This window comes from Coregonus clupeaformis, chromosome 15 (assembly GCF_020615455.1).
Source record: "Coregonus clupeaformis isolate EN_2021a chromosome 15, ASM2061545v1, whole genome shotgun sequence".
Classification (NCBI taxonomy): Eukaryota; Metazoa; Chordata; class Actinopteri; order Salmoniformes; family Salmonidae; genus Coregonus; species Coregonus clupeaformis.
Genome location: NC_059206.1, coordinates 49,410,002 through 49,434,884, shown reverse-complemented (window position 1 = coordinate 49,434,884; position 24,883 = coordinate 49,410,002). Strand labels below are relative to the sequence as shown.

Below are 24,883 nucleotides of genomic sequence, written 5' to 3'. Positions count from 1 at the left end.
CCCCCCGTGTGGTTCTGGGATTTTTGCTCACCGTTCTTGTGATCATTTTGACCCCACGGGGTGAGATCTTGCGTGGAGCCCCAGATCGAGGGAGATTATCAGTGGTCTTGTATGTCTTCCATTTCCTAATAATTGCTCCCACAGTTGATTTCTTCAAACCAAGCTGCTTACCTATTGCAGATTCAGTCTTCCCAGCCTGGTGCAGGTCTACAATTTTGTTTCTGGTGTCCTTTGACAGCTCTTTGGTCTTGGCCATAGTGGAGTTTGGAGTGTGACTGTTTGATGTTGTGGACAGGTGTCTTTTATACTGATAACAAGTTCAAACAGGTGGAATTAATACAGGTAACGAGTGGAGGACAGAGGAGCCTCTTAAAGAAGAAGTTACAGGTCTGTGAGAGCCAGAAATATTGCTTGTTTGTAGGTGACCAAATACTTATTTTCCACCATAATTTGCAAATAAATTCATTAGAAATCCTACAATGTGATTTTCTGGATTTTTTTTCTCAATTTGTCTGTCATAGTTGACGTGTACCTATGATGAAAATTACAGGCCTCTCTCATCTTTTTAAGTGGGTGAACTTGCACAATTGGTGGCTGACTAAATACTTTTTTCCCCACTGTAATGAGAAAAAAATATTCCATTTTATTTGGAATGGCAAGCCAGACAAAATTAAACGGGCCTATTTATATAATGAATATGAATTCGGAGGACAGAAATTATTAAATATTAAAGCATTAGACCTATCACTAAAAGCTTCAGTCATACAAAGGTTATACTTACAGTTGAAGTCGGAAGTTTACATATACTAGGGTTGGAGTCATTAAAACGTATTTTTCAACCACTCCACAAATGTCTTGTTAACAAACTATAGTTTTGGCAAGTCGGTTAGGACATCTACTTTGTGTATGACACAAGTAATTTTTCCAACAATTCTTCATTGACAGATTATTTCACTTATATTTCACTGTATCACAATTCCAGTGGGTCAGAAGTTTACGTACACTAAGTTGACTGTGCCTTTCAACAGCTTGGAAAATTCCAGAAAATGATGTCATGGCTTTAGAAGCTTCTGATAGGCTAATTGACATAATTTGAGTCAATTGGAGGTGTACCTGTGGATGTATTTCAAGGCCTACCTTCAAACTCATTGCCTCTTTGCTTGACATCATGGGAAAATCAAAAGAAATCAGCCAAAACCTCAGAAAAAAAATTGTAGACCTCCACAAGTCTGGTTCATCCTGGTTCAATGCCTGAAGGTACCACGTTCATCTGTACAAACAATAGTATGCAAGTATAAACACCATGGGACCACGCAGCTGTCATACCGCTCAGGAAGGAGACGCGTTCTGTCTCCTAGAGATGAACATACTTTGGTGTGAAAAGTGCAAATCAATTCCAGAACAACAGCAAAGGACCTTGTGAGGATGCTGGAAGAAACAGGTACAAAAGTATCTATAGCCACAGTCAAACGAGTCCTATATGGACATAACCTGAAAGGCCGCTCAGCAAGGAAGAGGCCACTGCTCCAAAACCGCCATAAAAAAGCCAGACTGGTTTGCAACTGCACATGGGGACAAATATAGTACTTTTTGGAGAAATGTCTTCTGGTCTCAGAGGCACTGAGTATGAAGGTAGGCCTTGAAATACATCCACAGGTACACCTCCAATTGAATCAAATGATGTCATTTAGTCTATCAGAAGCTTCTAAAGCCATTACATAATTTTCTAGAATTTTCCAAGCTGTTTAAAAGCACAGTCAACTTACTTCTGACCCACTGGAATTGTGATACAGTGAATTATAATGGAAATAATCTGTCTATAAACAATTGTTGGAAAAATTACTTGTGTCATGCACAAAGTAGATGTCCTAACCGACTTGCCAAAACTATAGTTTGTTAACAAGAAATTTGTGGAGTGGTTGAAAAATGAGTTTTAATGACTCCAACCTAAGTGCATGTAAACTTCCGACTTCAACTGTATATATATTTGCAAGAAAAAAACCATATGGGGGATTGGAAGTGATGCAGACAAGTACATTGATGGAAGTTACAATCTCTGTGCAATATTAAAGCTGATCCACCCCCCAAAACATGATTTATCTTTTTATCTAAAAACATATATAAAATAATAATAAAATATAACAAAATAACAAAACAAAAAAAGAATGATCCACCACCCAAAGGACATCCAGCCAACTTGAGACAACTGTGAGAATTATTGGAGACAACATGGGCCATCGTCCCTGTGGAACGCTTTCGACACCTTGTGGTCCATACCCCGATGAATTGAGGCTGTTCTGAGGGCAAAAGGGGAGGTTCCTAATGTTTTGTACACTCAGTGTATACGTATGATGATAGATCTCGGGGAGAGTGGAACTGGAACACAATGTTGTCAGGCCAGTTTGTACTGGTATCGGCATGACAACACCTCATATTTCTTTATTCTGTTGATACTCAAGGTCATAGCAACCACCATTTTCAATAAACAGATCAACAACGCTTCACAGTTCATCAGTCAGTCGACGTAAAACTGAAAGAAAGTGAAAAAAAAAGAAAGTCAAACGATCTTGTCTGAGCAATGAAAGTTACCGTGGTGTGTCATTTTCGCTTGCAGGGCCCAGATGAGGATTTTCATAGACATTTTTATAGATCGGAAATAAAATGTCAGGAAAAATATTTAGATGTCCAGGGGGATTTCATTTTTATATTATTTGATAGTTATTTGGCTGTAAAAGCTCTGCTGCTACTCTCTGCTAGTGGGATATTTAACCACCCATCCAAATGCTACTCATCTGGTGTGCCTGACCATCTCTCTTTCTCTCCCTCCCTCGCACCCTCCTCTTTCTCTCCCCCATCCTCCTCTCTCCCTCCCTCTTACAGCACCGATGGAGGTGGTCTTCTCGTTTGACGTGGGCAATGGCCCCTTTGAGGTGCATGTGGAGACGGGCGGCGTGGCGCTAAATGACGACAGGTGGCACCGCGTTCGAGCAGAGCGGAACGTGAAAGAGGCTTCGCTGCGTGTGGACGCTTTCCCGGGCGCCACACAGAAGGCCCCCGCCGACGGTCACATCCATCTACAGCTCAACAGCCAATTATTTGTAGGTAGGAAAACCCAGTTGCTTCAGACCGCTACTTCTCCCTCATTAGAGGCATGGAAAAACACCAGACCTGGGTTCAAATGCTATTCAAAATCTTTCAAATACTTTGAGTGTTTGCTCTTGCCTAATCTCTCATGGATAGGCTACGTAAACATAAATGGTACTGTAGGTCTGTCATGATACAAGGGGATGCATGAGATAATGAGCAGCATTAGTTCTGGTGCTTTGGACAAATCACGATTTTGCAGATTTTAGTATCTTTGAATTTCAGAAGGGGAGGGGAAATTTGGCCCATAGACTTGAAAAAAGAGAGAGGGTGGAGCTCTTTGTCCCGGTTCCGATCCTCGTTTTATCTCTTCTCTTAACATGTATGGATCCAGAACTTAACCGAGATAAGCTCTAGCCTGCCCTGAGAGTACCAGATAGGCAGGGTTTACAGTTTTGGGACAATTCTATTGGTCCATTATTAAACCAGGCAAGCTAAATCAAGCACATATACAAGTATTTGAACCCTGGTTCTACCGGAGAAATATTAACACCTTCCTAATATTGAGTTTGTCAGGGCATGGACTCTACAAGGTGTTGAAAGCGTTCCACAGAGATGCTGGCCCATGTTGACTCCAATGCTTCCCACAGTTGGCTGGACGTCCTTTGGGTGGTGGACCATTCTTGATACACACGGGAAACTGTTGAGCGTGAGAAACCAAGCAGTGTTTCAGTTCTTGACACAAACCGGTGCTCCTGGCACCTTCTACCATACCCCATTCAAAGGCACTTAAATCTTTTGTCTTGCCATTCACCATCTGAATGGCACACATACACAATCCATGTCTCAATTGTCTCAAGGCTTAAAAATCCTTCTTTAACCTGTCTCCTCCTCTTCATCTACACTGATTTGAAGTGGATTTAACAAGAGACATAAATAAGGGATCATAGCTTTCACCTGGATTCACCTGGTCAGTCTATGTCATGGAAAGAGCTGGTGTTCATAATGTTTTGTACACTCAGTGTAAATACCTAAGTCAGAGGTATTAGGCTTTCCACATCCACCAGCCTTATCCTCACTTAGAACCACAGGGAGGGGGATGTCTGTCGTTTGTAAACCGATGGATTAATGTCTACTTTGTTGTGTCCCAAAAGGCAACCTATTCCCTAGAGTGCAACTATGGGCCTTGGTCAAAATAAGTGCACTACATAGGGAATAGGGTGTAATTTGGGACGCAACCTTTGAGTTGGGGCACCATGAGATTCAGTTTGCTCTGCCAGTGGCGAACAGAGACTCTGAATCCGTAGCTTCCAAATATAGGTACCGGTAAATCGAGATGAAATTGGTGTGTGAAATATTGAGCAATTTCTCTCCTTTTTCAAGTTTTTAGTACAGTACAGCATAGTTCATAAGGTAAGTAAGTACTTAGGAGAAAGAGAAGACCCAGCTTCTAATAGTAAGATGCATTGGATGTACCACCTATCGATCAGCCTCCATCACATTACTGGCTAAATGCCAATCCTCTGTGGTTTCCTATTCAATGTGCAGGTGCTGAGCCGACTGTTTCCTGATTACTGAACAATAATCACATTCAATAAATAACCATGAATCACGCTGCTGATGGGCTTTGGATCATGCAGTTCTACAGTAGAAGATTGTGTGTGTGTGTGTGTGTGTGTGTGTGTGTGTGTTTGTGTGTGCAAGCACCCATTTATCTATTTTTGCATATTTTTTTACACTAAATCAGATCTTCAACCAAAACCTAATATTAGATGAAGGGAACCTGAGTGAACAAATAACACAAAAAAATGTGATACTTATTTCATTTATTCAATGAACAAAGTTAATTCAACACTCAATGCCCCTGTGTAAAAAGGTCCCCCTTACACTTGTCATGACGTGACTTTTATTAATATGGCGACTGTTCTTTATCAAATCAACTACCTATGTTTAATTGTCACTCGATTAAACTAATCATGTAACAATTAACTCATTAGGAATTTGGGGCACCACGGAAGAAGTTGTTTAACGAGTTACCATCTCCCCGAATTAAACTCTTAGAAGATACAGTGGGGAAAAAAAGTATTTAGTCAGCCACCAATTGTGCAAGTTCTCCCACTTAAAAAGATGAGAGAGGCCTGTAATTGTCATCATAGGTACACGTCAACTATGACAGACAAAATGAGGGAAAAAAATCCAGAAAATCACATTGTAGGATTTTTAATGAATTTATTTGCAAATTATGGTGGAAAATAAGTATTTGGTCAATGACACAGGTCAAACGTTTTCTGTAAGGTTTTCACACACTGTTGCTGGTATTTTGGCCCATTCCTCCATACAGATCTCCTCTAGAGCAGTGATGTTTTGGGGCTGTCGCTGGGCAACACGGACTTTCAACTCCCTCCAAAGATTTTCTATGGGGTTGAGATCTGGAGACTGGCTAGGACACTCCAGGACCTTGAAATGCTTCTTACGAAGCCACTCCTTCGTTGCCCGGGCGGTGTGTTTGGGATCATTGTCATGCTGAAAGACCCAGCCATGTTTCATCTTCAATGCCCTTGCTGATGGAAGGAGGTTTTCACTCAAAATCTCACGATACATGGCCCCATTCATTCTTTCTTAAACACGGATCAGTCGTCCTGATCCCTTTGCAGAAAAACAGCCCCAAAGCATGATGTTTCCACCCCCATGCTTCACAGTAGGTATGGTGTTCTTTGGATGCAACTCAGCATTCTTTGTCCTCCAAACACGACGAGTTGAGTTTTTACCAAAAAGTTCTATTTTGGTTTCATCTGACCATATGACATTCTCCCAATCCTCTTCTGGATCATCCAAATGCACTCTAGCAAACATCAGATGGGCCTGGACATGTACTGGCTTAAGCAGGGGGACACGTCTGGCACTGCAGGATTTGAGTCCCTGGCGGCGTAGTGTGTTACTGATGGTAGGCTTTGTTACTTTGGTCCCAGCTCTCTGCAGGTCATTCACTAGGTCCCCCCGTGTGGTTCTGGGATTTTTGCTCACCGTTCTTGTGATCATTTTGACCCCACGGGGTGAGATGTTGCGTGGAGCCCCAGATCGAGGGAGATTATCAGTGGTCTTGTATGTCTTCCATTTCCTAATAATTGCTCCCACAGTTGATTTCTTCAAACCAAGCTGCTTACCTATTGCAGATTCAGTCTTCCCAGCCTGGTGCAGGTCTACAATTTTGTTTCTGGTGTCCTTTGACAGCTCTTTGGTCTTGGCCATAGTGGAGTTTGGAGTGTGACTGTTTGAGGTTGTGGACAGGTGTCTTTTATACTGATAACAAGTTCAAACAGGTGGAATTAATACAGGTAACGAGTGGAGGAACGAGGAGCCTCTTAAAGAAGAAGTTACAGGTCTGTGAGAGCCAGAAATCTTGCTTGTTTGTAGGTGACCAAATACTTATTTTCCACCATAATTTGCAAATAAATTCATTAAAAATCCTACAATGTGATTTTCTAGATAAATAATTCTCAATTTGTCTGTCATAGTTGACGTGTACCTATGATGAAAATTATAGGCTCTCTCATCTTTTTAAGTGGGAGAACTTGCACAATTGGTGGCTGACTAAATACTTTTTTCCCCCACTGTATATATGTTATATATATCGATAACAGTCACTTATCAAAAAATTACGTCTTATCAGTCTCATTCTGAACGTCGCATAATCCTTGAACCTGCAAGAACCCTAACCTTATTGATGAATCAGCAATACACAAATTGTCTTAATTATTTATTTAATAACTAACTAAATAATAAGACAATACAAACACACACACACATATGTTATTGATTACTAACGTAATAAAATGAAAACAGGTCCCTAGTGGACTGGACTAACAATAGCATGAATGCTTGGAAGGGAGAGACAGAGATTCAAACTATCATTGATACTTTGGAAACTACGCTCACGGAAATACAAATGTTTAGCACCCGCTCATTCGGATTAGAAATGCAACATGTATTTACGTGTAGCTGTCCTCAATAGTTGAGTTGATGATGAAGGACTCTGGTTTGTCCACCAGAGAACCCAATGTCCTTGGTAGAGTTTCTGGTCGTAGTGGTGGTTAGAATGGATGCTTCAGCATACCCTGTAGTTCGTAGAGTTGATCTGTTAGTATAGATACTTCAGTTGTACCAACTGTTGTCGGAGAGGGATTGTCCTTCCCAACACCTGTCTTTAGTGAAAGTTCTCTAGACGACTATACATGCCAGCTGCAGACTGAGATGAGAAGGTCTAGTGCGTTGTCTTCTTCTTCATCTCGTGTAGAGATTGATAGTTTTCAGAGTTTCTCACCATTTCAAACATGTGGACTAACATCTCACGTTTTCTGGTCTTTCTAGTATAACTATTTTGTAACGTTAGCGCACGCTTCACGTCTGCTGGTATGGTAGAAATTCAACCATTTGCAACATCCGGTTTACACCGTAATCTGCTTGGTCAATGTTAATTTGTTTTTCAAGGCTTTTATGCCCTCGGGGTAAAAGGGGCGTGCCACTGACTGAGAACAAATCAATGTGGAAAACAATAATCTCATCTAGAATGCTAAAATCACATTGTTATCTTCACAAAAATATTATTATTCTTAATCATTAATTTTATACAACAATTAGATGCAAACCTCATAACCTCATATTATTATTATTATTATTATTATTATTATTATTATTATTATTATTATTATTATAACTGGGATGTGTACACCCCCAGAGATAGTTATGTTGTTCCACCGTCTTTAATGACATCACAACATAGTAACGAATTTGACATAATTGTTCTTTAAGTCCCCACCGACCATTTCCCACATTCTTTGAAGTAGGAATATTGTTTCATTATCCACTTTTGGATGTTGAAGTCTTGGCGGGAAGACTTATTTTGTTCCACATGGAAATTCCCTCTCCCACTACTGCATGGCACGGAAAATAACGTTTCTGTATGGAATTTCCGACCGGTCAAAACTGGCCCCAGGAAAGGGGGTGTTCAGACCTTTGCCTAGCCGGCATCTTTGATCCTCAACCCATGAGGGCAAGTCAAGACACACTCGATAACTTGTTGTGCCACCTTTAGCTGCAATGACTGCAACCAAATGCTTCCTGTAATTGTTGATACCAGGCGGTGCCAGAGAAAGGCCCTAAAAATAATCAAATACTCCAGCCACCCAAGTCATAGACTATTCTCTCTGCTACCGCACGGCAAAGGGACACCTGACTTCTAGTAACCTCAACTAGAAGCAATAATGTTTACACTATCTCTTACTTTCATGTAGACTATTTTTGCTTTGATCACATCAGAAGCTCTATTTTTCTACCCATTCTAAGACTGTTGAACAGTTAATCAAATGGCTACCTAGACTATTTTCATTGACCCACTTTATTTTGCACAGGCTCTATGCACAGTCACTGGACTCTACCCACCCACTCACACATATTACACTGACACTCCAACACACACATACACACACACACACACACACACATACATACAAACACACTACAAACGCACACAAAAAACACACACATGCATATTGACACCACACACTCACACACTTCCACACTCTTTCACACTCTTCACATACACTGCTGCTACTCTGTTTATTATCTATCCTGATTGCCTAGTCACGTTTACCCCTACCTATATGTACAGTGCATTCAGAAAGTATTCAGACACCTTGACTTTTTCCACATTTTGTTACGTTACAGACTTCTTCTAAAATTAATTAAATAGTTTTTTCCCTCATCAATCTACACATAATACCCCATAATGACAAAGCAAAAACAGGTTTTAAATAAACTGAAATATCACATGAACATAAGTATTCATACCCTTTAATCAGTACTTTGTTGAAGCACCTTTGGCAGCGATTACAGCCTCGCGTATTCTTGGGTATGACGCTACAAGCTTGGCACACCTGTATTTGGGGAGTTTCTCCCATTATTCTCTGCAGATCCTCTCAAGCTTTGTCAGGTTGGATGGGGAGCGTCGCTGCACAGCTATTTTCAGGTCTCTCCAGAGATGTTAGATCGGGTTCAAGTCCGGGCTCTGGCTGGGCCACTCAACGACATTCAGAGACTTGTCCCGAAGCCGCTCCTGCGTTGTCTTGGCTGTGTGCTTAGGGTCGTTGTCCTATTGGAAGGTGAACCTTCGCCACAATCTGAGCGCTCTGGAGCAGGTTTTCATCAAGGATCTCTCTGTACTTTGCTCCATTCATCTTTCCCTCGATCCTGACTAGTCTCCCAGTCCCTGCCGCTGAATAACATCCCCACAGCATAATGATGCCACCACCATGCTTCACCGTAGGGATGGTGGCAGGTTTCCACCAGACATGACACTAGGCATTCAGACCAAAGAGTTCAATCTGGTTTTCATCAGACCAGAGAATCTTGTTTCTCATGGTCTGAGAGTCCTTTAGGTGCCTTTTGGATAACTCCAAGTGGGCTGGCATGTGCCTTTTACTCAGGAGTTGCTTCCGTCTGGCCACTCTACCATAAAGGCCTGATTGGTGGAGTGCTGCAGAGATGGTTGTCCTTCTGGAAGGTTCTCCCATCTCCACAGAGGAACTCTGGAGCTCTGTCAGAGTGACCATCGGGTTCTTAGTCACCTCCCTGACCAAGGCCCTTCTCCCCCGATTGCTCAGTTTGGCTGGTTGGCCAGCTCTAGGAAGAGTCTTGGTGGATCCAGACTGATGGAGGCCACTGTGTTCTTGGGGACCTTCAATTCTGCAGAAATGTTTGGTACCCTTCCCCAGATCTGTGCCTCGACACAATCCTGTCTTGGAGCTGTACGGACAATTCCTTCGACCTCATGGCCTGGTTTTTGCTCTGACATGCACTGTCAACTGTGGGACATTATATAGACAGGTGTGTGCCTTTCCAAATCATGTCCAATCAATTTAATTTATCACAGGTGGACTCCAATCAAGTTGTAGAAACATCTCAAGGACAATCAATGGAAACAGGATGCACCTGAGCTCAATTTCGAGTATCATTTCAAAGGGTCTGAATACTTATTTAAAGAAGGTATTTCAGTTTTTTTTTTTTTTTATACATTTGCTAACATTTCTGAAAACCTGTTTTCACTTTGTCATTATGGGGTAACGTGTGTAGATTGATGAGGAAAACAAATAATTTAATCAATTTCAAAATAAGGCTGTAACGTAACAAAATGTGGAAAAAGTCAAGGGGTCTGAATACTTTCATGCACTGTACATATTAACTAAATTACCTCAACTACCTCGTACCCCTGCACATTGACTCGGCACTGGTATTCCTTGTATATAGCCTCGTTATTGTTATTTTATTGTGTTACTATTTTCTTTTTTATTTAGCATTTTTAAAAGTGCTCGTAAGTAAGCATTTCATGTTAGTCTCCATCATTGGGAAATTGAAAAAATATGGAACTACCCAGACTCTGCCTAGTGCTGGCCGTTCAACCAAACTGAGCAACCGGGCAAGAAGGACCTTGGTCTGGGAGGTGACCAAGAACCCAATGACCACTCTGACAGAACTACAGAGTTCCTTGGCTGAGATAGGATAACCTGACAGAAGGCCAACCGTCTCTACAGCACTTCACCAATCTGGGCTTTATGGAAGAGTGGCCAGACGGAAGCCATCCCTGAGAAAAAGGCATATGACAGAATGCCTGGAGTTTACAAAAAGTCACGAGCATAAGGCAAAAATGTCTGTGTTCTGATGAGACCAAAATTGAAATCTTTGGCCTGAATACAAAGTGCTATGTCTGGAGAAAACCAGGCACAGCTCATCACCCATCTAACACCATTCTTACCGTGAAGTATAATGGTGGCAGCATCATGCTATGTAGATGCTTTTCAGTGGCAGGGAGACTGGTAAGGATAGAGGGAACAATGAATGGAGCCAAATACAGGCAAATCCTTTATAAGAACCGACCTTAGACAAAGATTTACGTTCCAACAGGACAATTACCCCAAGCATACAGCCAAAGCAATGCTGCAATGGCTTCATAACAATAATGTGAAAGTCCTTGAGTGGCCCAGCCAAAGCCCAGACTTGAATCCCATTAGAAATATGAAGATTGCTGTTCACCGCCACTCCCCATCTAACTTAACAGAGCTTGAGAAAATCTTAATGAAGAATGAGAGAAAATCCACAAATCCAGATGTGCAAAGCTGCTACAGACATACCCAAGAAGACAACTCAAAGCTGTAATTGCCACCAAAGGTGCTTCTACAAAGTATTGACTCAGGGGAATACTTATGTAAATTAGATATTTCAGTATTTAATTTTCAATATATATTTTTTTAATTCTAAAAACATGTTTTCACTTTGTCATTATGGGGTATTGTGTGTAGATGGGTGAGATTTTAAAAAATATATAATTTTGAATTCAGGCTGTAACACAACAAAATGTGGAATAAGTGAAGGGGTATCAATACTTTCTGAAGGCACTGTATATGAATGTATAACATATGTGATTTGAATATGTTTTAGGTACATATGTCAGTAAGCCTATAACAAATGTGAGATTAATATTTTGGAAAGTACATATGACAGTAAGCCTATAACATATCTGCCAAAATAAAGGAAACACCAACATAAAGTGTATGTAACTCTACAAATGTATGGAACTCTATTGGAGGGATGCGACACCATTATTCCACAAGAAAATCCATCATTTGATGGTGTTGGAAAACGCTGTCACAGGCGCCGCTCCAGAATCTCCCTTAAGTATTCAATTGGGTTGAGATCTGGTGACTGATACGGCCATGGCATGTAGTTTACATAGTTTTAACGTTCATCAAAACATTTAGTGACCACTCGTGCCCTGTGGATGGGGGCATTGTCATCCTATGGGGGTATTGCCATGGTAGCTACAATAATGTGCAACTGAGCCTGCCCAGAATGTTTATACATGACCCTAAGCATGATGGCATATTAATTGCTTAGGAATTGCTCAGGAACCACACCTGTGTGGAAGCACCTGCATTCAATACACTTTGTATCCCTCATTTACTGAAGTTCTTCCTTTATTTTGGCAATTACATGTATATGGTTTGTTCATAGCTACAGTGCATTCAGAAAGTATTCATACCCCTTGACTTATTCCACATTTTGTTGTGTTACAGCCTGAATTCAAAATGGTTTCAATATTTTTTTTCACCCATCTACACACAATACCCCATAATGACAATGTGAAAACATGTTTTTAGACATTTTTGCAAATTTATTGAAAATGAAATACAGAAATATATCATTTACATAAGTATTCACACCCCTGAGTCAATACATGTTAGAATCACATTTGGTAGCAATTACAGCTGTGAGTCCCTCTGGGTAAGTCTCTAAGAGCTTTGCATACCTGGATTGTACAACATATGCACATTATTATTTTTACAATTCTTCAAGTTCTGTCAAGTTGGTTGTTGTTCATTGCTAGACAGCCATTTTCAAGTCTTGCCATAGATTTTCAAGCTGATTTAAGTCGAAACTGTAACTAGGCCAACTCCAGTGTATATTTGGTCTTGTGTTTCAGGTTATTGTTGTGCTGAAAGGTGAATTTGTCTCCCAGTGTCTGTTGGAAAGCAGACTGAACCAGGTTTTCCTCTAGGATTTTGCCTGTGCTTAGCTCTATTCTGTTTATTTTGAACCCAAAAAACTCTGTAGTCCTTGCCAATGACATGCATACCCATAACATGATGCAGCCACCACCATTCTTGAAAATATGAAGAGTGGTACTCAGTGATGGATTTGCCCAAAATATAACGCTTTGTGTTCAGGTCATAAAGTTAATTTCTTTGAAATATTTTTTGCAGTTTTACTTTAGTGGCTAATTGCAAACAGGATGCATGTTTTGGAATAATTTGTATTCTGTACAGGCTTACTTCTTTCCACTCTGTCATTTAGGTTAGTATTGTAGACTAACTCATGGCTGTGATAGGAGAAAACTTAGGATGGATCAACAACATCGTAAATTCTGTAATTGTTTTAAAGTCACCATTGACCTCATGGTGAAGTCCCTGAGCGGTTTCCTTCCTCTCTGGCAACTGAGTTAGGAAGGAAGCCTGTATCTTTATAGTGACTGGGTGCATTGATACACCATCCAAAGTGTAATTAATAACTTTACCATGCTCAAAGGGATATTCAATGTCTTTAAAAAAATGTTTTTACCCATCTACCAATACCTGCCCTTCTTTGTGAGGCATTGGAAAACCTCCCTGGTCTTCATGGTTGAATCTGTGTTTGAAATTCACTGCTCGACTGAAGGACCTTACAGATAATTGTGTGGGTGTAGTACAGAGATGAGGTAGTCATAAAAAAATCATGTTAAACACTATTATTGCACCAGAGCATATGAGCGGAGTGGAGCGGTGAGAATCTCAGCTCCTCGCTCACGGAGCTGTTCACCCCTCCGCTCCCCCCGCTCAAAGCCACATCAGGCCAGTCCACTCATTATCGCTCAGCGCTCAACGCAGTTTGCATCGCGCTCCACTCAAATCGCCCCCCCGCTCGCTCCAAAAAAGGAAAGAAATCTGCATGTATTTCACTTTTAGCTTAAACCACAGCCTTACTTTATCTACCCGAGTTTGTTGCATACAGACTCATCTCGGATTATCCATTCTGTCTTGAAACAGGGATCTAACACTGATGCTAAAATGAGATGTTAATCAGTATAGTATATTCCATAGCGAATTGTCACGTTGTTTGCCAATGTTTCTGCAAAAGCAACGATGCCCATTGGAAGTGCAGCGTGAGTGTCATCGGTGAGCAGGGATTTGATTTCTGTGACAGCAGGGAGGATCCAGGTTCCCCAGCTCCTTCTGCATTTTGTCTGTGAGGTCTGCCAGTGGTGTCAGCACACTGACAAGGTGCGTCAGCTGCCGTACTTGATTCAGGGTGATGTTAGCAATATTTGACTTGAGTTTGTTTTGCCATAACGGGTATTTTTGGAACAACCGGATGAACGACTGAATCATCCGCAGCTGGCTGCTCCATCGAGTGGCACAGGCATTTGTGGGGCGGACACCTAATTGGTCGGTTTCCTCTGTGTTCAGGGTGCTCTTGCGTACACTTTCCACCAGGTGCCCGACACTCACTAACAGCCTATTAATGTTGTCATGCTCGTTTCGGCGTCTTTGATCGCCAGCTGAAGCATGTGAATGGGGCATCTCAGATGGAAATTTGACACAGTAAAGTACTGATTTATCATAGTTTCTACATTAGAGGTTATCACTTCCACATGGACTAGCGAGGGCGCAGGTGGTCCCTCATCCTCTTCTTCATGTTCTGCGCTGCTGCTGGCATCCACGGTCACTTCACCCTCCGCCTCCTCTTCAGTGTCAGGGAGGAGGTTAAACGCCTTGATCATGTTGCTGGCACTGTCAGTGACGACCCGAATCACACGTTGTTGCACGTTCCAATATTTCAGTACACTTTCATACTTTTGGTAAATACGATCTGCGGTATGGTGCCCCTGTATGTGCTCACAGCCCAACAAAACCGTGTGCCCCCGGAACGTCCCATCAATGAAACTGGCCACGATGCCAAGGAAGCTGTGCCCTCTTCTGCTGGTCCAAATGTCCGCTGACAGAACGAGCCCATCACCATTTTGCAGTAGGTCTTGCAGTTTGGCTTCCATCTCTTCCAGGGCATGTGGCATGAGCGTGTCCCGTATGGTGTTGTAGCAAGGGGGGATGTAGCCCGGTTGAGCTGCGCTGGCGAAGTGTTGCATCCCTTCATGTTCTCCTTTACTCAGCGGTTCATAGTCCATGAAAATCATTTTAAAAAATGCTACATCCAGCTCTCTTTTTCTCTCCCTTGTTATGGTTGGGCCTTTGCGTGCAGTGAAGAAACTTTTGAATTCCTCAACCCTTTTCTCTTGTTGCTGCTGCTGCTCCTCTCGCTCTATAAAATACAAATTCATGGACAACACAAATTAAATTAAACAGATGGATTCTGGGTCAGGCTTGAGCATGCTTCAGACTCGTGGTGTGAGCGAGCGAAATTGGAGCAGGACATAGGGCGACGCTCCGTCCTTTTAAAAATGCCGCTCTGCGCTCTGTCCAAAATCCGCCCGCTCGCGCTCCACGCTCGCTCCCGCTACACTCCGCTCACATGCTCTGTATTGCACACAGAGTGAGTCCATGCAACTTATTATGTAACTTGTTAAGTATATTTTTAGTCCTGAACTTAGTTAGGCTTGCCATAAGAAATGGGTTGAACACTTATTGACTCAAGACATTTCAGCTTTTCATTTTTAATTAATTTGTAAAAATGTCTAAAACCATAATTCCACTTTGACATTATGGGGTATTTATTGTGTGTAGGCCAGTGACACAAAATCTCAATTTAATCAATTTTAAATTCAGGCTGTAACACAACAAAATATAGAAAAAGTCAAGGGGTGTGAATACTTTCTGAAGGCACTGTACATCTACTGGCATGCCCATATGTTAGAAGGCTTTGGCGCACAGCATGTGGCCATATCATAGGACTGACACATCAGTGAATATGAACCATGCATGGATATACTGTATGTGTCTCTCAATACATAGAATTCATGATGTACATGAAAATGTCTTAGCGGTCACATTTGTGACCAATGGGAACATACAGTGGCTCTAACTTATTATATATACACTACCGTTCAAAAGTTTGGGGTCACTTATAAATGTCCTTGTTGTCAAAAGAAAAGCAATTTTTTTGTCCATTAAAATAACATCAAATTGATCAGAAATACAGTGTAGACATTTAATGTTGTAAATGGCTATTGTAGCTGGAAACGGCTGATTTTTTATGGAATATCTACATAGGCGTACAGAGACCCATTATCAGCAACCATCAGTCCTGTGTTCCAATAGCACGTTGTGTTTGCTAATCCAAGTTTATCATTTTAAAAGGCTAATTGATCATTAGAAAACCTTTTTGCAAATATGTTAGCACAGCTGAAAACTCTTGTGCTGATTAAAGAACAATAAAACTGGCCTTCTTGAGACTAGTTGAGTATCTGGAGCAGCAGCAATTGTGGGTTCGATTACAGGCTCAAAATGGCCAGAAACAAATAACTTTCTTCTGAAACTCATCAGTCTATTCTTGTTCGGAGAAATGAAGGCTATTCCATGTGAGAAATTGCCAAGAAACTGAAGATCTCGTACAACGCTGTGTACTACTCTCTTCACAGAACAGCGCAAACTGGCTCTAACCAGAATAGAAAGAGGAGTGGGAGGCCCCGGTGCACAACTGAGCAAGAGGACAAATACATTCGAGTGTCTAGTTTAAGAAACAGACGCCTCACAGGTCCTCAACTGGCAGCTTCATTGAATAGTACCCAAAAACACCAGTCTCACCGACTCCAATATGCTGACCTTCTAGGCAGAGTTGCAAAGAAAAAGCCATATCTCAGACTGGCCAATAAAAAGTAAAGATTAAGATGGGCAGTCTGAGATATGGCTTTTTCTTTGCAAATCTGCCTAGAAGGTCAGCATCCCGGAGTCGCTTCTTCACTAGTTTGCTGAGGAAGTATTTTTTTAAAATCAATTTTAGAGTAAGGCTGTAATTTAACAAAATGAGGAAAAAAAGTCATGTTGTGAATACAAAATCATAAAATGTGCATTCATCAAATCCTGAAGTATAATTCCAGTACAGATTAACTTCCTAGGAACCCCAGGAGGTTTTCTTCCATAGGGCATCTGGATATGCATGAGGAAAGACATTCCTCACATCAATATTAATTCCATTACCCTGTCTCTGTCTCTTCCCCCGAAGCCACTGTTTGTTCTCCTCCAAAGTGGGTGTTTGCAGATATGACAGAGATATTTGCTTGTATATAAAGTCTTCTACTACAGCCTGGTTTTCCTCGTGTTTCCTTTTTTTAATAATTAGAATATGGTCTTGGGCGAAAACAGACTGAAGAACAGCACAAAGACACTTATAGGCTCAATATGAGGTTGCATAAAGGTTTATCAGAGCCTGTCAGAAGGCAATAGGATGTTATGAAATGAAATGATACATTCGCTTAGTCAGTCCATCGAAAAATAATATGCCCCCTCTCTGAATTTCAAAATATTTGCATATTTTTGACCAGGGCGGGCGCCAGAACAAATTTGTTGGACGGACATTTAATTTCCGTTTTTTTTAAGGTACCTCCAATGTGTATATGTTACACCCCTGAAAAAGGGAAGAAATAATCACGAACGTGACGCAGTTATGTTTCCTCACTGACAAATTTAGTGTAATGATTTTACAAAAATACCACATTTTACAGAACAACAGATCTACAGGAACCAGAGATTTGTAGGGTACAAAGCTTATTCAAGTCACAACAGCATAAACTGTAATTCACTAAAACATATACAAATGTTTCAATATAACTGTCAAACACAAAGTAATTTTAGCTCAGTAACCCATAACTACATTTATCAACCATGTCAACAAAGTATTCGAAACACATTATACAAATAACCCCAAATATTATATTAACAACGCACATATTCATTCACAATTAGCATAAAATGGCAGCTACTCTCAGTACGAAGCTATCGCTGCAACCAAGCAGATTACAGTCACACACGCACCTAATAACTCTCTTCAACTTAACTCTAACTTCCTCAAGATGTTACTAACACATACCTTAAACTCTCTTCACAGGTTAGCAAGTTATTACATTCAAATTAACTCGTTTCATATCAATAACGTACCTGAAAAAGGGAAGAAATAATCACGAACGTGACGCAGTTATGTTTCCTCACTGACAAATTTAGTGTAATGAGAAAAAGACCGCGATTCCCCCAGGAAGTTGGGTGGAGACCAGAGCAATCGATCTCAGGCTCATAGATTAAGAGCATTTAGTAGATCACAGATGAACACTTTTACCCTTAAATTAGGCACCACAAAATAAAGTAGTCAATATAACATTTACACATTCCTCTTACAATATTAACCCCTTTGACTCTTGACGGATTTTAAACACATTTATGCATTTTATCAATCTCTATGAACTAGTACTGGATGCATTCTCTTTTTAACCTTAGATATTTTAAGATCCTTACATACCATGAACTTACTAATACTTTTTAGTGTATAACAGGCTATGAATATGTCCTTTAACCTGTCACACTCTCCCCGACAAAATAAATGTTGTCCCAACATTACCAACATTATCTTCTTAAACAGTCTATAAGCACTGGACGTAGAAAATCCTCTTCTGTAAGCTAGTCCTTGAGCAGAGGTCAAAGTTCACAGTTCAAATAGAACCAAGAAGTTATATTCACAGTCCATATCTGTTGACCAGCTGTATAAACAGTCCATAAGCAGTCTTTTCTCATACTATTGTCAACAGTCCATCAGTTTTAATGATCTATATGCATAGTCTGCTAATTGTCTTGTGAAAGTCTGTGAAATCAGTCAGTAGTCCATGGTCAAACATGTCAACTCTGTCTGTGGCCTCAAGTTTGCTGAAGTCCATACATGTAGGGTGGCTGAAGGTAATATCGCTGTAGTGATGGCAGCCATGGAACCAGTCCTGGTGCAGGGTAGACAGGGAACAACTGTGGCTGTGGCTGTATACTGTAGCAGGAAGGGATACCAAGCTGATCATAGGTGATACGTCTTGGAGGGTGTCTCTCTCTTTGTGGCAGCTGGTAAGCTGGTTCCTCAGGTTCAGCAGCAGCAGTTAATGAAGGAAAGGCACTTAGTGGACGATCATCAGGCACATTTTCAGCAGGCAAGTTCATCTCCTCAGCAGGCAGTTCTTTAACTGTTGTTTTCTCCTCCAGCTGATTTTCAACAAGCGGCTGTGCTGGTAGCATATCAGGAACTGGCACCGCAACTGTTTGTTTCACTGGTGGGGGCCTGTTTTCCCGACTCTCTCGCTGGTTCAGCATACCTCTCAGGTACTGTAGGAAATGTGGGGACCTGTAGCGGCTCATGATGAAGGTCATATTCATCCCCGCTGTCTTCATCAGAATCTAGAGGCTGTGATCCAGGCTGATGTCTCTTTTTCTTACTTTTGTCATCTTTAGTCATTTCTGGTTGTCTCTCAAAAGGTAAGTGGTCACAGGACATGAGCAGGTTTCTGTGCAGGACCCTGGAGCGTCCCCTACCCTTTTCTGGTCTCAACTCATAAATCGGCAGGTCTGAACCCATTTGTCTCACTACTGTGTGAATTTGATCTTCCCAATAGTTACGGAGTTTGCCTGGTCCTCCTCTTGGTGTCAGGTTTTTAATCAGAACTCGCTCGCCAGGGCTGTAGCACTGAACTCCTAACTTTAGTGTCATAGTACTTCTTACTTCTTTCAGCAGCTTTCTGAGCATTTTCTTTTGCAATGGCGTATGCTTCTTCCATTCCTCGTTTCCAGTTCTCCACGTAGTCTCGCTGGTTACTGGAACCTGCCTCTGTGCACAATCCAAAGAACATATCAACTGGAAGCCTGGGTGATCTCCCAAACAGAAGATAAAATGGTGAATAGCCAGTCACTTCGCAACGGGTGCAGTTATAGGCATAAACCAGTTTGTTTAGAGACTCCTTCCAGTTTGACTTTTGTGTCTCAGTTAGTGTCTTTAGCATTTGCAACAATGTTCTGTTCATTCGTTCCACTTGACCGTTCCCCATCGGGTGGTAGGGTGTTGTTCTGGACCCGGCCATGCCACTGAGTTTCTTTAACTGATGGAACAACTGATTTTCGAATTCTCCCCCTTGGTCATGGTGGATGCGGGAGGGGAACCCAAACTTCAGGGCAAAGTCATTGAAGATGAGATTTGCAGCAGTTTTTCCTGACTTTGATGTGGTGGCGTAGGCTTGAGTGAAACGTGTAAAATGGTCAACAATCACGAGGATGTACTCATATCCCCCTTTGCATCTGTCGAGATGGAGGAAATCTATACATACCAGTTCAAATGGCTGTGTTGTCACAATGTTTGTCAGAGGAGCTCTTGTTTCATGGCCTGGCTTTTTCTGCTTGACACAGCTACAAGTTTTAGTCACATAGTGCTCGATGTCAGATTGCATATAAGGCCAGAAGAAGCGGTCACGTACTAGTGATACAGTGCGGTCAGTACCTTGGTGTCCCATGTTATTGTGCAACTCTTCCATCACTTTACCTTTGTACTGCTCTGGTAGAACTAACTGCTTGCGGGCTGTAGTGATTCTGTAAAGAATACCATCACTGTCGATTGTCAATTTGTCCCATTCTCTGAATAGGCATTTTGTCTTTGGACTGAATTCCTTTTGCTCTTTAACTGGCGGTTTGGAACCAGACAGCTTGAAATCGAGCACAGGACGGATGACCGGATCAGACTCTTGTGCCTCTCTTATCCCCTCTTTTTGGGATCGAGCTGATTGTTGCTGTAGTTGTCTCACCTTCAGCTGATACTGACATAGATGCAGCTGAAATTGACCAAGGCACAAAAGGCTCTTTCTGTACCTCTACTGCTTGTATAGTGGCGGCAATGGTGTCTGGTGGAAGCTCCTCAGAACATTCTCTCATCAGTGACTCTACATCCAGTGGCATCCTTGACAAAGCATCTGCATCACCGTTCTCTCTGCCTGGCCTGTACTTTATTGTAAAGTGGAAATCAGCCAATTCTGCAACCCACCTGGAAGTGGTTGCGTTCAGTTTTGCAGTAGACAGAATGTAGCTCAGCGGGTTGTTATCACTGTATACAGTGAAGGTCGGAGCATAGTACAAATAATCATGGAACTTATCAGTGATTGCCCATTTTAGAGCTAGAAATTCTAGCTTGCCAGAGTGGTAGTGATAGTTCTTCTCAGCTGCTGTTAAGGTTCGAGAGCCATAAGCAATGACCCTAAGCTTCCCATCTTGCTCTTGATAAAGAACTGCTCCCAAGCCTTGGTGTGACGATCAGTGTGTACAACAAATGGCTGAGTGAAGTCAGGGAAACCTAAGACTGGTGGGTGAAGCAGACACTCAATCAGCTGTTCAAGTGCCTGTTGATGCTGGTCAGTCCACAGGATTGGCTTGTTTGAGGGCACCACATGACTTACTTTCTTTGTTTTTGCTTTCCGTGGGTGGTCAGGTAATTTCTCTGAATCTGCTTTCAGGAGGTCATACAGACAGCTGGCCCTCCTAGAAAAGTCTTTGATGTACTGTCTGTAGTAAGTGAGTAAACCAAGCATTTTTTCTGAGCTGGCCCACAGTCTGTGGTCTGATCTCTTTCAATGCTCTTACTGCTTCAAAATCGGCTGGGTCAACTTTGCTGCCGTCTGCAGACACTATTCTGCCCAAATAACGGACCTGGGGTTTAAAGAGATCACACTTACTTGGCTTGAGTTTGATGCCATACTCTCTGAGACGCTGCAAAACCTTTTGCACATCATTCACATGGCTGTCGAAAGTTTTACTGAAAACTAGCGTGTCGTCCAGATAAGGAATGCAGATGTTGTCCCGGAGCCCTTCCAAACATTCCTCCATACAACGCTGAAAAGCTGCAGGAGCGTTCATGAGGCCAAATGGCATACGTATCCACTCATAGAGTCCCCATGGGGTCACAAATGCTGTCAGTGATCTGCTTTCTTCAGAGATGAACCCTTGGTGATATGCTTTTCCCTGATCTAAAAGGGAGAACCAGGAATTACCACCTAAACTGTCCATGATGTCCTGGACCCGAGGGATGGGCTGGCGGTCGGGATGTGTCTTTCTGTTCAGGTCTCTGTAATCTATACACAACCGGAGGGTCCCGTCCCTTCTTCCTAACACACACGACAGGTGAAGAATATGAAGAGTTTGACTTCCTAACCCAACCCTGGGCTATGAGGTCATGAAGGTAACCCTTCATCTCCTGATACAGTGGCCTGGGCACTGACATGTATGTGCGCTTGACTGGTTCAGAGTCCTTTAGAGAAATAGTCATTTTCAATCGTTCAATGCAGCCAATGTCATTGTCTGATCTGGAGAAGGAGTGACACTCTTCTCTAAGCATTTTCCTAACAACCTCTCTCTGTTCTTCGGTTAGGTGACTTAAACCTACTGGTGGATCCCACTGTTCAGTAGCAGTACATGGGGTTTGAACACTGGTGTGATTCACTGTGGCTGGGGTGACAGCTTTTTCAAAGACTTGGGCAGGTAACACAGTCATAATGGTTTGTACTGTACCGATTATGGTGCGTCCTAGCAGGGCAATGTCGTGGTCAGTGGGGTTAGAGACATCCAGCATGACAACTGGAAAGACACCTTTCTTAACTCTGACTAGTGTGTCAAAGAACTCAAGTTCATCTGGCCACTGCGGGTTCAGGTCTGGCTGGAAAAGCATTGTCATGTCGTCTTTGAAAGGCTGGGAAGCTACACGGCACTCAATCTGAATGCTACTGTGTTTTGGTACAGCAACCTTCTCTTTCTTGGTTTTCACTGCGTATTCATCTGTCTGTTCTGCGCTAACAGCCTGTATAAAAGCCCTAACCTTATTTCTTTTGAGGCTTGGGAAAGCTTTTTTCACTGTACTGTACCGTTTAGTCTTTTCGGTCCTTGTCAGGATGTGCTCAATAACATTGAAACCTATGATGGGATGAGATAGGTGACAGCCTTTCATTACCAGCACTGGGATGATCAATTCCTTCGTTTGGTCAGTTTCAGAGGCTAGCCGAAAAGTTGTTTCAATCCATCCCAGGTACGGCATTTCAGTCCCATTTGCTGCCGTCAATCTTAGATCATCAGGTGAGTCCAGAATTTCTGAAACATCCCTCAGCCTTGCGTTTGGGAGAGATTCCGCTTTCCATCGTTCATCAATGACCGATACCTGAGAGCCTGTGTCCCATAGAGCTTGGAGGTGGTGGCGATTCAGGTGACACTCAACAAGGCACTGTCTACCGACTAGCGAGGTGACCTTATGGGGGTGGCAACCTTGAGCTAGGGATGGTAAAGAGTGGGCATTTTCTTCTGTACAGGAAAGCTTTTCACAGGTAGAGTCAATTTTCAGGTGAGTGCATTTTTCCTTATGTTTAGTCCAATGTTGGTTTTGACATCCTTTGGAACAGTACAGTGTCTCTTTACATGATGAACATTGTTTCAGGTTCTCAAATGACTCTTCTCTGGCACAATTTGCACATTTCTGGGACTTTTGGTAGCTATGGTTAACACTTGTCCCTCAGCGGTAACCCTTCCCCGTTTAAAGGGGCCTCTTTGGATGGTCTGACTCCCCGGATTTTACATCCAGCTTGAAAATGTTCTCCACTCCCACATCGGAAGCAGTGTGTGCAGCGTGCATCTGTTCTGGCCTGCTGGCAGACAAAACACCTCCTTGGAGCTTGAGCAGAGCGGTTGGTATACAGGTTAGGTGCATATTGATACTGCGCAGGGTCAGGTGCATGGGGCTGACTGTAGTTGCTGTAATACTGCTGCTGGGAAACAGGTGGCTGGGGTTCCCTATCTGGCCTCCTAACTGGAAGTGGGGCATGGGCATAAGGCGATGACTGAAACATAGGCTGCTGTAATGTCTCCTTAATCTGAGCAATCTCTGCACTGAGACCTTTTAGGGAAGCTACACCTGTCTTAAGTTCAGCTAACTCTGTTAACAGTTCTGCGGGTATCTTAGCTTTGGCTTCCTTCACAGGACACTTTGCAGATGGCGTATCTTCTAACTGGACTACACTTACAGTTGTAGCAGGCTGTGGGGCATTAAAACGCTTTTGTTTCGTCTTTCTAACTCATTAGCACAAGCAATGTTAGCTTCTCTAGCAAAACCTCATCTGATGTTTCGCTATCAAGCAGGAGAGGCTGCATGTCTATCCTGATACTGTCACTCTGGAGACCTGTAAGGACTGTGTGTAAACACATGCGCTGGACTAGGGCAGGGTCATACTTAAGCCCTGATTCTGACTCCTGGGACGCAAATAGTACTTTCTGCCTCAAATCTAAGACGCGCATCAGGAAGCTTTGAGGGGTCTCCTTGCTATGCTGTGCTTCTGAAGCTAGCTGTTTGTAAAGCTCTGTTGCACTCTTCTCTTGGAAGTGGGAACGCAGGATGCATCTAAGTGTGGGAAGAGTTAGCTGGGGTTTACCTTCCAAGTAGCTGCGTAGCTGTGAGCCTGGAGAAATAGCCCTGATTACTGCGTCTACTATTTCTACCTCAGGATAGCCTCTGTTAAGTCCATTCTCAATCTGATGGGCAAGGCTGGAAAAAGTCAGTTTATCTTTCTGGCCCGGTTCACCTATCTGACCAGAAATTTTTAACTCTTTGCGCCAGTATGAGCCGGGCTGTGCACTGGGTGAGAGCTGCATGCTCCTCTGAAGATGGGCAGGGGGTTGGGGCTGGCGCAGAGAATCACTGGCTTGGTCTGCAGTACTCTGCTCAGTTCCCACCCCTTGTTGTGGGGTTACAGTTCTCAGTCCCTCTATTCTGTGATGTGTTCTGGCTGTTTCAATATCATGGTCAGTTTGCCCTGTCTTGCTATCTATGCCACTGATCATCTCTGTCATTTTGTCTTTAAGTAACAATAATTCCGACATGCCGCCATCTTCTAACTCTGCAACTTCCTCTCTTTCAAGGAACATCATAATGTGAGTCATCAGTGATATGCGGGATTTGTCTTGAACATCTCTTCTCTGTTCGCCTGATATGTCAAGGAAATCACATACGTCTAGTAACTTGTCTTTAGTCAGGGTGTGCAATTCTCCTACTACCTCTTCCTGTAGTTCTTCCAAGGCGGTTGTCATGTTGACAGGACAGGAGGAACCTTTACTGTGCAGGAGTTGACTCTGAATTAGATGGTCCTTACTGTCTCTGATGGTCTCTCAACGGCCTCAGTTGACACGATGCTTAACCACCAACTTCCAGCTCCCCTCGAACAGCA

The 24,883-nt window shown here is 42.4% G+C and overlaps 1 protein-coding gene across 2 annotated transcripts in view; it reads left to right on the top strand.

Moving 5' to 3' along the window:
• LOC121582830 (contactin-associated protein-like 4) overlaps positions 1-24,883 on the top strand; it is a 249,314-nt gene that overhangs the window by 199,931 nt on the left and 24,500 nt on the right. For both annotated transcript variants that reach the window (XM_041898959.1, XM_041898958.1), the window contains exon 17: positions 2,881-3,102. In XM_041898959.1, coding sequence (XP_041754893.1) covers positions 2,881-3,102 — 222 coding nt within the window. The remainder of the gene's footprint in view (positions 1-2,880; positions 3,103-24,883) is intronic.